Below are 13441 nucleotides of genomic sequence, written 5' to 3'. Positions count from 1 at the left end.
TGCTTGGAGAAGAAAGGAGAGAAGCCAGAGGGCTTTTCACCTCCTATCCTGCACGAAAAATTAAGTTAAATTGACACTATCAACATGGAACTAATTTTACAAGAAGTTTCTTTACCAATATGATACAAAACTACTCAAGATAGTTAAGACCCAGGCGGACTGCAAAAAGCTATAAAAGGATCTCACAAAACTGGGTGATTGGGCAACAAAATGGCAGATTAAATTTAATGTTGATAAATGCAAAGTAATGCACATTGGAAAACATAATTCCAACTATACATATAAAATAATGGGGTCTAAATTAGCTGTTACCACTCAAGAAAGAGATCTTGGAGTCATTTTGGATACTTCTCTGAAAACATTCACTCAATGTGCAGCAGCAGTCAAAAAAGCAAACAGAATGCTGGGAATAATTAAGAAAGGGAGATAATAGGACAGAAAATATCATATTGCCTCTATATAAATCCATGGTATGCACACATCTTGAATACTGCATGCAGATGTGGTCACCCCATCTCAAAAGAGATATATTGGAATTGGAAAAGGTTCAGAAAAGGGCAACAAAAATGATTAAGGATATGGAACAGCTTCCACATGAGGAGAGATTAATAAGACTGGGACTTTTCAGCTTGGAAAAGAGACTACTAAGGGAGGATATGATAGAGGTCTATAAAATCATGAGTGGTGTGGAGAAAGTAGATAAGGAAGTGTTGTTTACACTTTCTCATAACACAAGAACTAGGGGTCACCGAATGAAATTAATAGGCAGCAGTTTTAAAACAAATAAAAAGAAATATTTCTTCACACAACGCACAGTCAACCTGTGGAACTCCTTGCCAGAGGATGTTGTGAAGGCCATAACAGGGTTCAACAGAGAACTAGGTAAATTCATGGGGGGATGTTTGCCAGAAGCTGTTTGCCAGAAGCTGGGAATGAGTGACAGAGTATGGCTCACTTGATGGTTACCTGTTCTGTTCATTCCCTCTAGAGCAACTGGCATTGGCCACTGTCGGAAGACAGGATACTAGGCTAGATGGACCCTTGTTCTGACCCAGCAGGGCTGTTCTTATGTAATATCAAGAACAGTGCGATAACCAACATTAAAAAGGGAAGAATTTTAAACCTGTGCCTAGTCTTCACCACACATGCTGTTTGCTTACATTTTGCTTTTCACTCAACTCCCAGGATGAAATTATATTGGTCAATTTCAACTTCCTCATTCTCATCCATTAGCACAATGCTGTTACAGTATTGCCAGCTCTTGTAATATTATCACAATATTTGGTGTTTTACCAAATGCCTTTGCTCCGGGAGTCATATGATTACATGAAACTCAGGTTTCTTTTTAAAAAAGCAAGTTGTAACCATCCTGGTTGCTGAGAAATGCTTGAAAATGTGACACTAAAGGCTTGGAAACCAGAACAAATAAAAAGAACCCTAGATTTATTTTTAATGTCTCATAATTTTTAAGCCAGTCTCATGATTTTTTTCACGGCCTTACTCATAAATTTTGAATGCTTAGTGATGGAAATGCTGCAGTTGCGTTGTGTTTCCACCAACAGCGGACAGGCAAATGTTGCATTTTTGAAATAAAACATTTTAATTCCTAATAGGTTTCTGTAAGATATTTTATTTTTATAACCATAGTGACTTAGAAAACATCTATAAGTGTCTCATTTATTAATCAGGGAATGTTCTATTATAGTTATGAATCAGATTTTAAATCAGTTCACAGTATTTAAGCAGATCACTTTTTCTTTCAATGCACTGAATAATGATTGATGGTAAAGGTATTTTGAAGTTGTCAGTAGCTGTGGCTGGATAAGTGAAGGTTCCTACTGCAGATGGTCATTAAGGGCTAGATTTTTCCAAGGCCTCAGCACTATCAGTTGGGGCCAGATTTTCAGAAGTCAATATTCGTAAATGGGATCAGATTTTCAAAAGAGACCTGGCCACAAGTGTCACGATAGAAGCTGCTGGATGCTGAGTGCTTTTGAAAATCTGGACCTTATTTATGTGCCTAAATGGGAAATTCGCTCTTCTGAAAATTTGGTCCCAGTTCTGGGTGCTGAGCACTAAAAATCTCACTTTGAACTCTTTTCAAAATGTGGTTCCAAGTGCCAAGAAATGCTTAGTCTGGCTGGTACAAACGATGAGATATAACACTTAAAGAAAGTACAATTATATTTTGTGTAAAAATAAACAGCCTGTTGCCAGGAATGTGGGTTCGGTTTAGAAACATGAGAACTGGCTCATCTCCCCCAAGTTTTACACCCATCTGACTCAAATGCTGTTGTTGAAATTATTCTTGATTTACCCTGTGAGAACAGAATCAGGCCCCTGGTCTCTTCTTAGCCTGAAACAACTACAATAAACACCACAAAAGCAGAGATTGCTCTGTTCCATTCCAAATACTTGTTAATGTAAATGTTAGTGTTATAAAGTTCACATTAACACATCATTCCTGACTGAGAAAGCAGTGAGATTTGTACTGCAGTGTGGTCACTTGTACCTTTGCTTTGGCAACATTTACATATCCAAGATGTGTGAGAGGTTTCCACTACCCAGTTTTTTTTTTCTTCTCTCTCGCTCTCTCTAACACATCCACATCCACCCACCCACCATTTTTCATGCACTATTAGTGCTTTAAATTGCTAGCTCTGTGTTGGATTATTTCCTTAAACACAGGCAAGGGTGGAAGTATCATGATGAGCCCTGCTCTGAGAATGATGACATGTTACATTCATATAAGCTTTTTCATCCTGAAGAGTTCCTATGCACTTTACAAGTACATCTGGAGAGGGAGAGAGAAATATCTTTACCCATCACTGAAATGCAGCCACCTCTGCGGAGGAACAGGGCAGCTGTTTAAAACAATAGGTTAGGACAAGATGTGAAGCAGAATATAGGATCCATCATGTCTCCTTCTATTTTCATCTTCCCTTTTGCCCTCCTGTTGCTGCTGCTCCCCCCAGCTCTAACTATACTCCTCACCCTATCTTCTCCCCATAAATCCACTTATCCTCTTCTCGAGAGGCATCTGCGCAAGCATTGGCCCGCCTGCCTTCCTTCGCACCTTTGTCTCCTCCCTTTCAGCCTTCACCCCCATGCCTCCACCCTTTGTTCCAGTTGGAACAGCCACTCCACCTCGACGACGATCACCACCCCCCATGACCTCCTCAGCTCTCCCTCCCTCCTTCGCCTGGCTCTGGCTGAAACCTAGAATCCCATGTCCCTGCGGCCACTGTCTCCGCAGCATTTTTGCACCCTCCCTACCTTGGTTCATGATAAAGAGCCATGGCAAGGGCACTGGGTTCCTCCTGTTTCCACCTCTAGGCCCTTCCTCTTCCCCCTTCTCACTCCTTCTCTAAAGAACTCTCCATCCAACTCTTCTCCATTTGCCCCCTCCACGTAGCCATCACTTATACCCACCTGACTCCCTGCCACTTCTCCAACACAGCCTTTTGCCTCTCCTTCCACTGCCCAGTTTCCTGCTCTCAACCCTGGTGGTTTCGGCTCCCAGGGTTGATGTTCTGTCTGATCCATTAGAGCCTGCCTCCTTCACCACCTCATTTGATTTCAAACCCTAGATCATCTCTCTGACCAAAGTGGCTCCTCACTCAATTGTCTCACTAAACTCTGATCACTTCGTGTGGCTGCTCTCTCTCCTGACTATCATCTCTGCTCCTTCAACATTGTTCATATGCCCCTCTCTGACTCTGCAACTGACTAACTGTGCAGCCTTGGTCAAGTCACTTAACCTTTCTGTCCCTCAGTGTTCACATCTGTAAACTGGGCATGATAAAACGTCTCTCCCTCCCTGGGGTGTTATGAGACTCAGTTCATTAATTTTTGGAAACGCATTGAGGTCCTTGCTTTAGAGGTGCCAAGTATTATTATTATTTAGGACTGATCCCTCCTACCTGGTGACATCTGATAAGATCATAGGCTGAGGGGGATGCAATGAAAGGATTACTCCAAAGTAGGCTGATGGAAACAGGTTAATGTTGCCTGGTGGGAACTCATTTGGCGTTAGCATGGGCAGTGCCAGTACAGAATGCAAAAGGGCCTAAAATAGTGCTGAAAACTGACCTACAGAGCAATCCCAGGTGTTCCCCAGAGCTGATATACTGTCACAGCAGTTGAGCCTATTAGTATTCAAGTCATGAAATGCCCCACGGGTTTGTAGCCCAGTGTAGGATGCCCTTAGGTATCCAGGAGGAGCTTTTTTGACTCAGAACCAATCTCTCCATGGATGGAAGATGCAATCTCACTTTCTTAGGGTTTTCGTTGGTATAAATTCAATGGCCAGATTCAAATTTGCAGGCAACACCAAAATCTGAGGTGTGCAGGGGTGGAAGTCACCAAAACACTGGTGGACGGAGCCAAACGGCTCAGGAAGCTGTGCCGTTTAGCACAGTGGAGGCTGCTGGCTACGAAAGACAATTGGGGTGAATAAATGGCCTGTCTATTTTATCCCCTCTTAGAGCTTAGTTACATGGGGAAATAAGATCAAGTGCCACAGAGTGTGCATGGAGCTGGGGCTGGCTACGGAGGTGTTCACAACAGGACCTATATCTCTTTAAATTTAGTCCACCCTATGAAAAATCCTCCCCATCAGACTTGCCGATTTGAAATGCTTGTCAGTCCTGGAGCTGGGATAAATCCGTTGACTGCCTCTCAAGCAGGCAGAAGGAAACCTGTCCCATGAAGAAACATCTGACTGAAGCAAATAGTTTTCCTGTTTATCTTGTCTGCTTCCCCTTCCACTGTCGGGACTCATTTTCCATTCATGCTCGAGTCTTGTGTAGCGGCAAGGGAATGTGATTTCAGCGCTAGAGTAAATGCCTGGAGCAGGGCATCCGCTTATATCTCTTGCTACGTTTTGCCAGTGAAGTTCCAGCAATCAGCACCATGAAACTCACTAACTCAAGCAGGCCATGGAAAGCCCAAAGGAATTACATTCTACTCAGCTGTGTTGCATTGCATTTGACATTCAAAGGAATTTATGAGCACAGCTTCTATTTGTACCAAGGAGAGTGATAAATAGCCCTCTAGCATGCACCAATGCTGCATTCCAGTCCTCCCTGTAGTCGTGTGCACTGACAGGCACAGCTAGACTCAGAAGGAAAACACGGGCAGGTGGGGGGAGATTTTTTAAAAAATGACAAAAGAGTTTAGAGAGGAGGAAAAGAGAGGGGTGGGAAATTCTGCACTCTACAGCACAGGACGATCTTTGAAAAGGAAAAGGGGAGATGGGTATGTAACCAAGGCTGGGTGTGGAAATGACTGAGTTGATGCTATAGCTACTCCTTTCATTTGGGTCCTGACAAGGTCATTAAATGTCAGTAAACGTCGTACACACACAAACGGTTGAAAAATATTTCCACTGATAATTGACATTTACAGATAGGCAACATAAGAGAAATGCTGTTTGAGAACTTTAAATTAGAGTTTGATTTAAAGATATTTATATATTTGTATTTTTTGACATGTGATGTTGGCAGTTTTTGTTTTACTAGTTAGAAAGCTTTAACTTTTTGAATTTCAGCATCTGATATCATTAAACAATTATTGTCTGATACCCTCCTATAATTTCCTGCAACTGTGAACATGGATAAAAATCTAAAAAAAATATTTGAAAGTAAACATCCATATTATCCCTCAAAATTATATATATATATAAAAAAATACAAATTGAATTTTGCCCCGGCTAAGTATAGTTAATATGGAGAAAGAAATACACCTCAGAGCAGGCAGGGTACAGGTTATAATTATCCAGAACCCTGCAGCCTTCGTGGGTTACCTTGATGAAAAGTAATTAAAAGGCTAGACTTTCCTGTCATGTGACTGGATATACCAGTTTGCATTCTGAACATGGCAGTTTCTTGTGTGTGTGACTTATAAGACTTGTCTGAGTGCTCCCGTATAGTCAGTCCAGAGGAGAGGACTATTGTCTATAAAAGAAACTGTGCATGTCTTAGGTGAACTAGTGTTGGTCAGAATGAGGTGCGGGAAGAACACATGTTGGAGTCAGGATATGGTGGAGGGGAGAGTGATGTCTCCAGTGCCTTTCTTATCTGGCTCCCACCGAGCTCTGCACAACCTGCAGCATGTTGCCTATTCTTTCTCAGCCTGTCAATGAATACGGCACCGCGTTGCCTCTCTCGTCTCCCATGTGTGTCTCTCTGCTCTTCCTCCTCCCCCATTAGGTTATGACTTTGCAGCCGTGTTGGAGTGGTTTGCAGAGCGGGTTGACCGCATCATTCTCCTCTTCGATGCCCACAAGCTGGACATCTCGGACGAGTTCTCTGACGTCATCAAGGCGCTGAAGAACCACGAGGACAAGATGAGGGTGGTGCTCAACAAGGCTGACCAAATTGAGACCCAGCAGCTGATGCGCGTATATGGCGCCCTCATGTGGTCCCTGGGGAAGATCGTCAACACGCCCGAGGTGATCAGGGTCTATATCGGCTCTTTCTGGTCCCATCCGCTGCTGATCCCTGACAACCGCAAGCTGTTTGAGGCCGAGGAACAGGACCTGTTCAGAGATATTCAAAGCCTGCCCCGCAATGCAGCCCTGCGGAAGCTGAACGATCTCATCAAGCGGGCACGGCTGGCCAAGGTGGGTCTTGCCAGAGAAACTCAGCCTTGTAGAGTGTACAGTGAGGAGGATGGAGGAGAGGTCTTGGCTATTTCAGCTCACTGGGTCATAGCCATTGCCCATCATGTTGCACTGGGGTGGGGGGGAGGGGCACTGTGTATATGAAAAAACAATTGTCCTAGCAGTGACTAGCCCTTGTTGCTGTACCCAGAGGTGCTGTTATAATGTGTGGGAGTAGGGTGAAGCAAAAGCAATCATATCAGGGAGGCTGTCAGCACAGGAAGTGGCAGGCGATGGACACCATCTCTTACAGTCTCTTTGCTTTAAAGTAGCAACTTTAAAATTCACCCCAGATCACCAGACTTAAAAACACACACCAGCACTTGGGCAGCTCTGGGCCTTTGGCTTCCAATTCTGAATAGTCTTAACAGAGCAAATCTGGCTCAGAGGAGACCCATGGGAACAATGCACACCAGAGAAGGAGATACAGTGCAATTCACTGAAACTGCTAGCTCATACTCTGAGCTTAGTAGCACTCTGTGGAAGTGTCGCTCAAAGTAAGTGGTGGAAACCCCCTCACTGGAACTATTTGAACTGGGCCAAATGTAGCTCTTGAAAATATATGGTAGGTCACTATCCTGCTCTGGCTGAAAAGAGGGACCAGGTGATACTTCAGGCTTTTGTATTCTATCTGGACCAGCATAACACACCATACTATTAGGGGAGGAAATAGAAGGATGGCCTCACCCAATACTGTAGGTCAGGTTAGCAATGGAGGCACTGGGACAGAGTCTGCCCTTAGTCACATTGATATAAGTTGATATCAGTGGGATTAGTTCCTCTGGATCGGCAGAATCCTTGCACATAAGATATTCATTTTATGTATTCATATTAAAGTTGGCCACACAGAAAATATGAACCTTAAGATTAAAGTCTAACTAGATCCAAAGTGCATGGTGTCTGCTAACCCAATTAGCATCGCTAGCTGGAAGCAGGGCCGGCACTACCATTTAGGTAGCCTAGGCAGTCGCCTAGGGCGCCAGAATAATTGGTGGGTGGCATTTTGCCGGAGGGGGCAGCAGGCAGCTCCAGTGGAGCTGCCGCAGTGGTGCCTGCGGAGGGTCTGCTGGTCCACGGCTCCAATGGAGCCGCCGCAGTCGTGCCTGCGGACGGTCGGCTCCTCACGCGGCTCCGGTGGACCGCCCACAGGCATGACTGCGGCAGCTCCACCAGAGCCGCGGAGCACCGGACCCTCCACAGGCACCACTGCGGCAGCTCCACCGGAGCTGCGGGACCAATGCGAAGAGCGGCGAAATTGCCATCCGCCTAGGGCGCTCAAACCCCTAGTGCCGGTCCTGGCTGGAAGGATGCTTTATCCTGAAGGGAGGTATAAAATGAAACAAAACAATTCCCTGTGACAGGTGACTTTCAAACATCTCCCAGCATGCACAGTGTTCTTGTGTCAGACCAATCAGGACGCACAATTCAGAACGGTATGTGTTCCGCAGTAGTGATAACCAGCAAGAGCAGGCAGAGAGGAAGAGCTCAGTGAAGGGGAAGGGAGAGAGGATAGGGTTTACTCCAAAGCTTGGATGCATGAGTACCATCTGCTGAAGATAATGCTCAGATGTACCCATTAATGCTCTCCTTGGTCTTCTTTCCCATCTCTTTCTTATGCCCGTCAGGTCCACGCCTACATCATTAGCTCCCTGAAGAAGGAAATGCCATCAGTGTTTGGTAAAGACAATAAGAAGAAGGAGCTTGTGAACAATTTGGGGGAGATTTATAGCCGCATCGAACGGGAGCATCAGATCTCACCAGGAGACTTCCCAAATCTCAGAAAGATGCAGGTAAGCACTGGAATAACAAGGCCGGATAATTGACCAAGGCAAGAACATTATAGCAGCTGTAGGGAGTCGGTCAGAAGCAATGCTGAACTGATGCTGTTACAAGTGTGTCAGGACTTTTGTAAGGCAGAAAGGAAACCTGTGTTATGTCCAGGCTATATTTAGACAGAGATATTTCAACAATGGCAGGTTAACACCCTCAGGAGAGGGAAGACTCCTTCACTTGAATCTATGGCACAAACAGCTCTTACAGTGAGTTACTTAGCTCCTTCTGTCTTATTTCAGACCCCAGGCTTAAAGCTTTCAGGACCAGCCTGGCCTCACAAATGCTACTGATGTAATATTTATAATATTCTGTATTCAAATAGGGGCTATTTTTTTTTTTTTTTTTGCTTTCTGCTCCCTTGCTTGTTTATTTCTGGCAAAGAAAGACTACTGTAGAGAAAGTGGATGTGATAATCAAAGTATCCCTCTCTGTTTTTAAAAGGACAAGCAGGTTTTCTGTGCTACACATTTGGGGACTGCGCCAACGGCCATGTAAGTCAATGGGAGCCTTTCCACTGACTTCAGTGAGTGCCGGATCAGGACCTCATACAGTGTATGCTAACCATGTTGGAGATGTTCAAACCACTGACTGGCTTCAATCCAGGCTGCAGCCTGTCTCCAGCGGTTGCATAGTGAAGATTACCACCACATCTTTATGGAGCAGATGGAATCTGCTGTTCATTTAAAGAGAAGGAAAATACCCTTAAGTCCTTGAGAGCCAGCTGGAGGATCTAGTTCATTAGTTGCTAAGATTGTTGTGAATTTTATACCACTGTTATGAGTAAATGGATGCTATTTAAGAAGGAAGTGGAGGTTGAAGGATAAAGATGTATGTCACTTGGCTTCTCTCAGTAGAGGATGAACTAGTAACAGTTACTCTAAGCACTTTTACTGGGCTGTGAAAAATCAGGCCAGTGGAGTTTGTCACATCAGATAAGTTCCAGGCCAGAAAGCAGGTGTAGAGAGTGACTGGTATCTGATGTTTCAGAGGAAAACAAGTATACACTCAGCCATTTGTACAATGCTGTGCTTAAGGGGAAAACCCCCCACCCCCTTATTCTCATGAGCAATCAGTTTATTCCCTGAAGTACAAGGGGTAGAATGAAATTATAGCTCATGCCAGGCACACCCTCAGTTTGCTCCATAAGATAATGGAGAGGGGCACTCGTGCATTTTTAAAGGAAGGATTACTCCTGAAATGTCACAGTTGCTTCTAAAACTATTTGGATGTAGATTGAACCATGCCTGTCTTTATTGTAATATGAGATAGTACATTCCCCTGCAATACTAGGGTTGTATGTTCCCACACAGTAGTCTGGAGTAGTAATTCCGTAGTACACGCCATAAAGTACTGGCCTCTTTTTCATGTCTTGAAATTGTGGTTCATGGTGGCAAAAATCAAAGCCATATAAATAAACAATTCTTATGGCCCAGCGGTGGCCTCCCTCCTCTGTGGAGAATGGGTGTGGGAGCTCTGCTGTGCAGAGCATCAGAGAGACAAGCTGGGGTGTAGCAAGCCATGCAGAAGTGCTCTGAGACACAGAGGCAGATGTGGGCTGCGGGGAGGGTGCTCTGGATAGTACTACTTGTGCCTGCTTTTGGCAAGAAGGTTCTATTCCTGGTCCTTATGTAAGTCTCTGATCCTCTCTGCATCCTGTCTCTCCCCATCTACAAAACGGGGATAATAATCTTTACCAAGGGTTAAAGTTAAAGTTGAATGAAGCAGGAGTGAGAGCTTTTGCCACATCAGCCAGGAAGGAAGGGGTCTGTCTACCTACTGCATTAGCAGTACCAGCCAAGGGGACAAGAGAGCTCTCCCTTTGCTTTTGACAAAGGAGGGTAGGGGGACCAGACAGCAAGTGTGAAAAATCGGGATGGGGGATAATAGGAGCTTAAATAAGAAAAAGACCCAAAAATTGGGACTGTCCCTATAAAATCAGGACATCTGGTCATCCCAGAGGAGGGGGACCCGTGCTCTCCCCTGGTCCCCCTTACTCAAGTCCCTGATCTTTACACACACCCCTTTATGAAAGTGCTTTGCGATCTATGGCAGAAAAGAGACGTACTGAGCACTGCTGTTGTGTCACCTCCTGCCCGGCAGCCCAGCTAAGTCTCACTAATGCTTGCAGCTTACCCTCTCTTTGTTGTTGTCCTGCTTTAAGGATCAGCTGCAGGGTCAAGATTTCAGCAAATTCCAGCCACTGAAGAGTAAACTCCTGGAAACAGTGGAAGACATGCTGGCCAATGACATTGCACAGCTCATGGTGCTGGTACGCCAGGAAGAGTCCCAAAGACCCATGCAGATGGTGAAGGGAGGTGCCTTTGAGGGCACCCTGCATGGCCCATTTGGACATGGCTATGGTGAAGGAGCGGGAGAAGGAATCGATGATGCAGAGTGGGTGGTGGCCAGGGATAAGCCCATGTATGATGAGATCTTTTACACACTGTCGCCCGTCGATGGTAAAATAACTGGGGCCAACGCCAAGAGGGAGATGGTGAGATCCAAGTTGCCCAACACCGTGCTGGGCAAGATATGGAAACTGGCTGACATCGACAAGGACGGGATGCTGGATGATGAGGAATTTGCCTTGGCTAATCATCTCATTAAGGTCAAGTTAGAAGGTCACGAGCTCCCAAATGAACTTCCTTCCCATCTCCTCCCTCCATCCAAGAGGAAACTGACAGAGTGAAAAGAAGGTCACCAGAGAGACACAAGGGAGGAGGGGGAAAGAGAGACATCCCAGAGACATGTTTACTTAAATTATACCTTTAGATGTGAGGTCACCTTTGGATTTATAACAATTTTAATGTACAAAGGAAAACCTAAAGCAAAACAAAAAAGCCCAGCCCTTTCTCATCATAACATGCAACTAACTCTTCCTATGTAATGTCCTTGCTTCCTAATGTGTAGTCTGTAAAGATGAAGGGAAAAGGAAAGGCTTAGAGACAGTGGCAGAAGCTGACAGAAGGGAGTGGAGGAAAGTATCAAGTAGGCTGTGTCTTCCGGGGTTGGATTAGGCACAAGTTATCTGGGGATAATCTCCAGAATCATTCCTGAACTTCATCCACGCTATTTAGTTGGGTTCAGATGCAGCCTGAGATTTGTGAAATTCCTGGTGGGAAAGGAGAAGCGATATAAAAGTCCCTGAGCTGCAGATTAAAGTAAAAGAGCACATCACCGTTAGTGATGAGCCCCCACAGAAACCCCAGATAAAAGCCCTCATGGACAGGGTCTATAGAGGTGTCTGCAGTCTGGATCCAGATCTAGTTCTGAATTTTCCAAGTGGCCCCTGTCATTAGGGCGGGCTCAGCCAAAACAGCACATCTGAATACACCCAAACTTCAGTGCTTTTGAAATCTGGATCTGAATTCGGCAGCTTGAATTCCTCTAACCACAGTGGGTCAGATCGACCAAGCTACTGAGCACCTTTATCTCCCATTGACACCAGTGGGAGACTCCGACTCAGGGCATGGCCAAGCAGATGATAATACAACCCACAGGAAAACAAAGAGAAGGAGGGGACAAAGGCATGGAAATAGTTGAATGTTTAGAGGCAGAGATCAGATGGTTTAGAGGGGAGGAATTTTCCCTGCTTCATCATCCTCAAATAATCCACTGAATGTGTCGTATGGAACTGCTCAGTGTTTTCCCCTTCTGAAAGCTTTCTGGGCAATGGATGGTATTTATCCTTCCTAGAAAGTGATATGTTTACCTGTTATCATAGAAGTGTGTACAATGAAAACCGCAAGCTCATGTTCTTATCTTATAAAAAAAAATCCAGCACTGTCAGATGAATCATCTATCATGAGTACAGAGGCACCATGTAGCAGTAGGAAGGGCTTGCTGTATTTTCTGTGTCCTTGTGAGCAATAGCCTGGATACCGGTAATGAGCCCCTGCTTAGCCCTCAGACAATTACTCTTTATTCCATCCAGAACTTCCATCCTGAGCCAAGAAATGTTCAACTCTTCCTTTCATTCACTATGACATTTCTGATTTCCTGGGATTTTACTTTGGTAATAATCCCTCCATTTTAGATTTGTTTTTCCCCCTTGCCCTTTTTACTTTTTTCATTTGGGACGGGGTATGGCTTCACTTCTTGTTGTCACTTGATATATGCTGAGTTCCTACTGTGATGAAAAAAACAAGACAAACATAACTTATTTTATATCTGTGTTGATATTATATAGAGAAATATATTCTATGTATGTAGGATGTGCTTACTGCAGTGCATTTATCTTTTAAAAATTAATGCATTAGCCTTTTTGTACCCTAGTCGTAAAACATTATTAAAAAAGTTAAAAAAAATCAGGACTGTTTCTTTCTCTATTCCCTTATATAGTGGAATAAAATATCGGTGGTTTCTTAAAGAGACCTCTGTTCCTGCCTGGAGGCTACCATAGAAGCAAACCATCCCAGGTACCATCCGTATTGCCTGTGTATAGAACAACCTTACTGGGCTTGTGTTGGGTCATGATTGGTTAATAACTGCATTAAAATTTCCTGCTACTTTCTGGGAATCTAATTGTAATCACAGGTATAGCATCACTGGAGCCAGTGAAATTGCACCCAGGATTAGTTTAGCTCAATATATGGGAAGGGTAGAACCCAAATAAGCTCATTTCTGCTCAGCTCAGTTGAAGTTTTGCCACTAGCTTCAGTAGCAGCAGGAATGGTCCCAAGTAATTTCTTTCCTGCCAGTCATGGAAGGAGAAGGTGCCAAAGCTCCACAGCTTCACTGGGACCGGAAATGAACCAAACCACATAGTCCCACAGCCCCTCACATATTCTTCTGAGCTTGCATTAAATCGACCACTGCGAGATGTGATACTTTATTGGAGTGACCTTTATCCCAGGTAACAACACAGTGAGGGCCCATCTGAGTGCTGGTGTAATGCTGGTAACATGTAGAAAGTGGGTGTAAGCAGTAACACAGCACAGATTT

The 13441-nt window shown here is 44.5% G+C and overlaps 1 protein-coding gene across 2 annotated transcripts in view; it reads left to right on the top strand.

Moving 5' to 3' along the window:
• The window catches only part of EHD3 (EH domain containing 3), a 35381-nt gene extending 22587 nt beyond the window's left edge, over positions 1-12794 (top strand). For both annotated transcript variants that reach the window (XM_050948563.1, XM_050948564.1), the window contains 3 exons: positions 6213-6625; positions 8290-8454; positions 10659-12794. In XM_050948563.1, the coding sequence (XP_050804520.1) occupies positions 6213-6625; positions 8290-8454; positions 10659-11186 (1106 nt within the window). In that variant the 3' untranslated portion in view covers positions 11187-12794. The remainder of the gene's footprint in view (positions 1-6212; positions 6626-8289; positions 8455-10658) is intronic.
• Positions 12795-13441: the final 647 nt, after the last annotated feature.

This window comes from Gopherus flavomarginatus, chromosome 4, assembly GCF_025201925.1.
Source record: "Gopherus flavomarginatus isolate rGopFla2 chromosome 4, rGopFla2.mat.asm, whole genome shotgun sequence".
Lineage (NCBI taxonomy): Eukaryota > Metazoa > Chordata > Testudines > Testudinidae > Gopherus > Gopherus flavomarginatus.
This window is presented reverse-complemented; position numbering and strand designations above follow the sequence as displayed.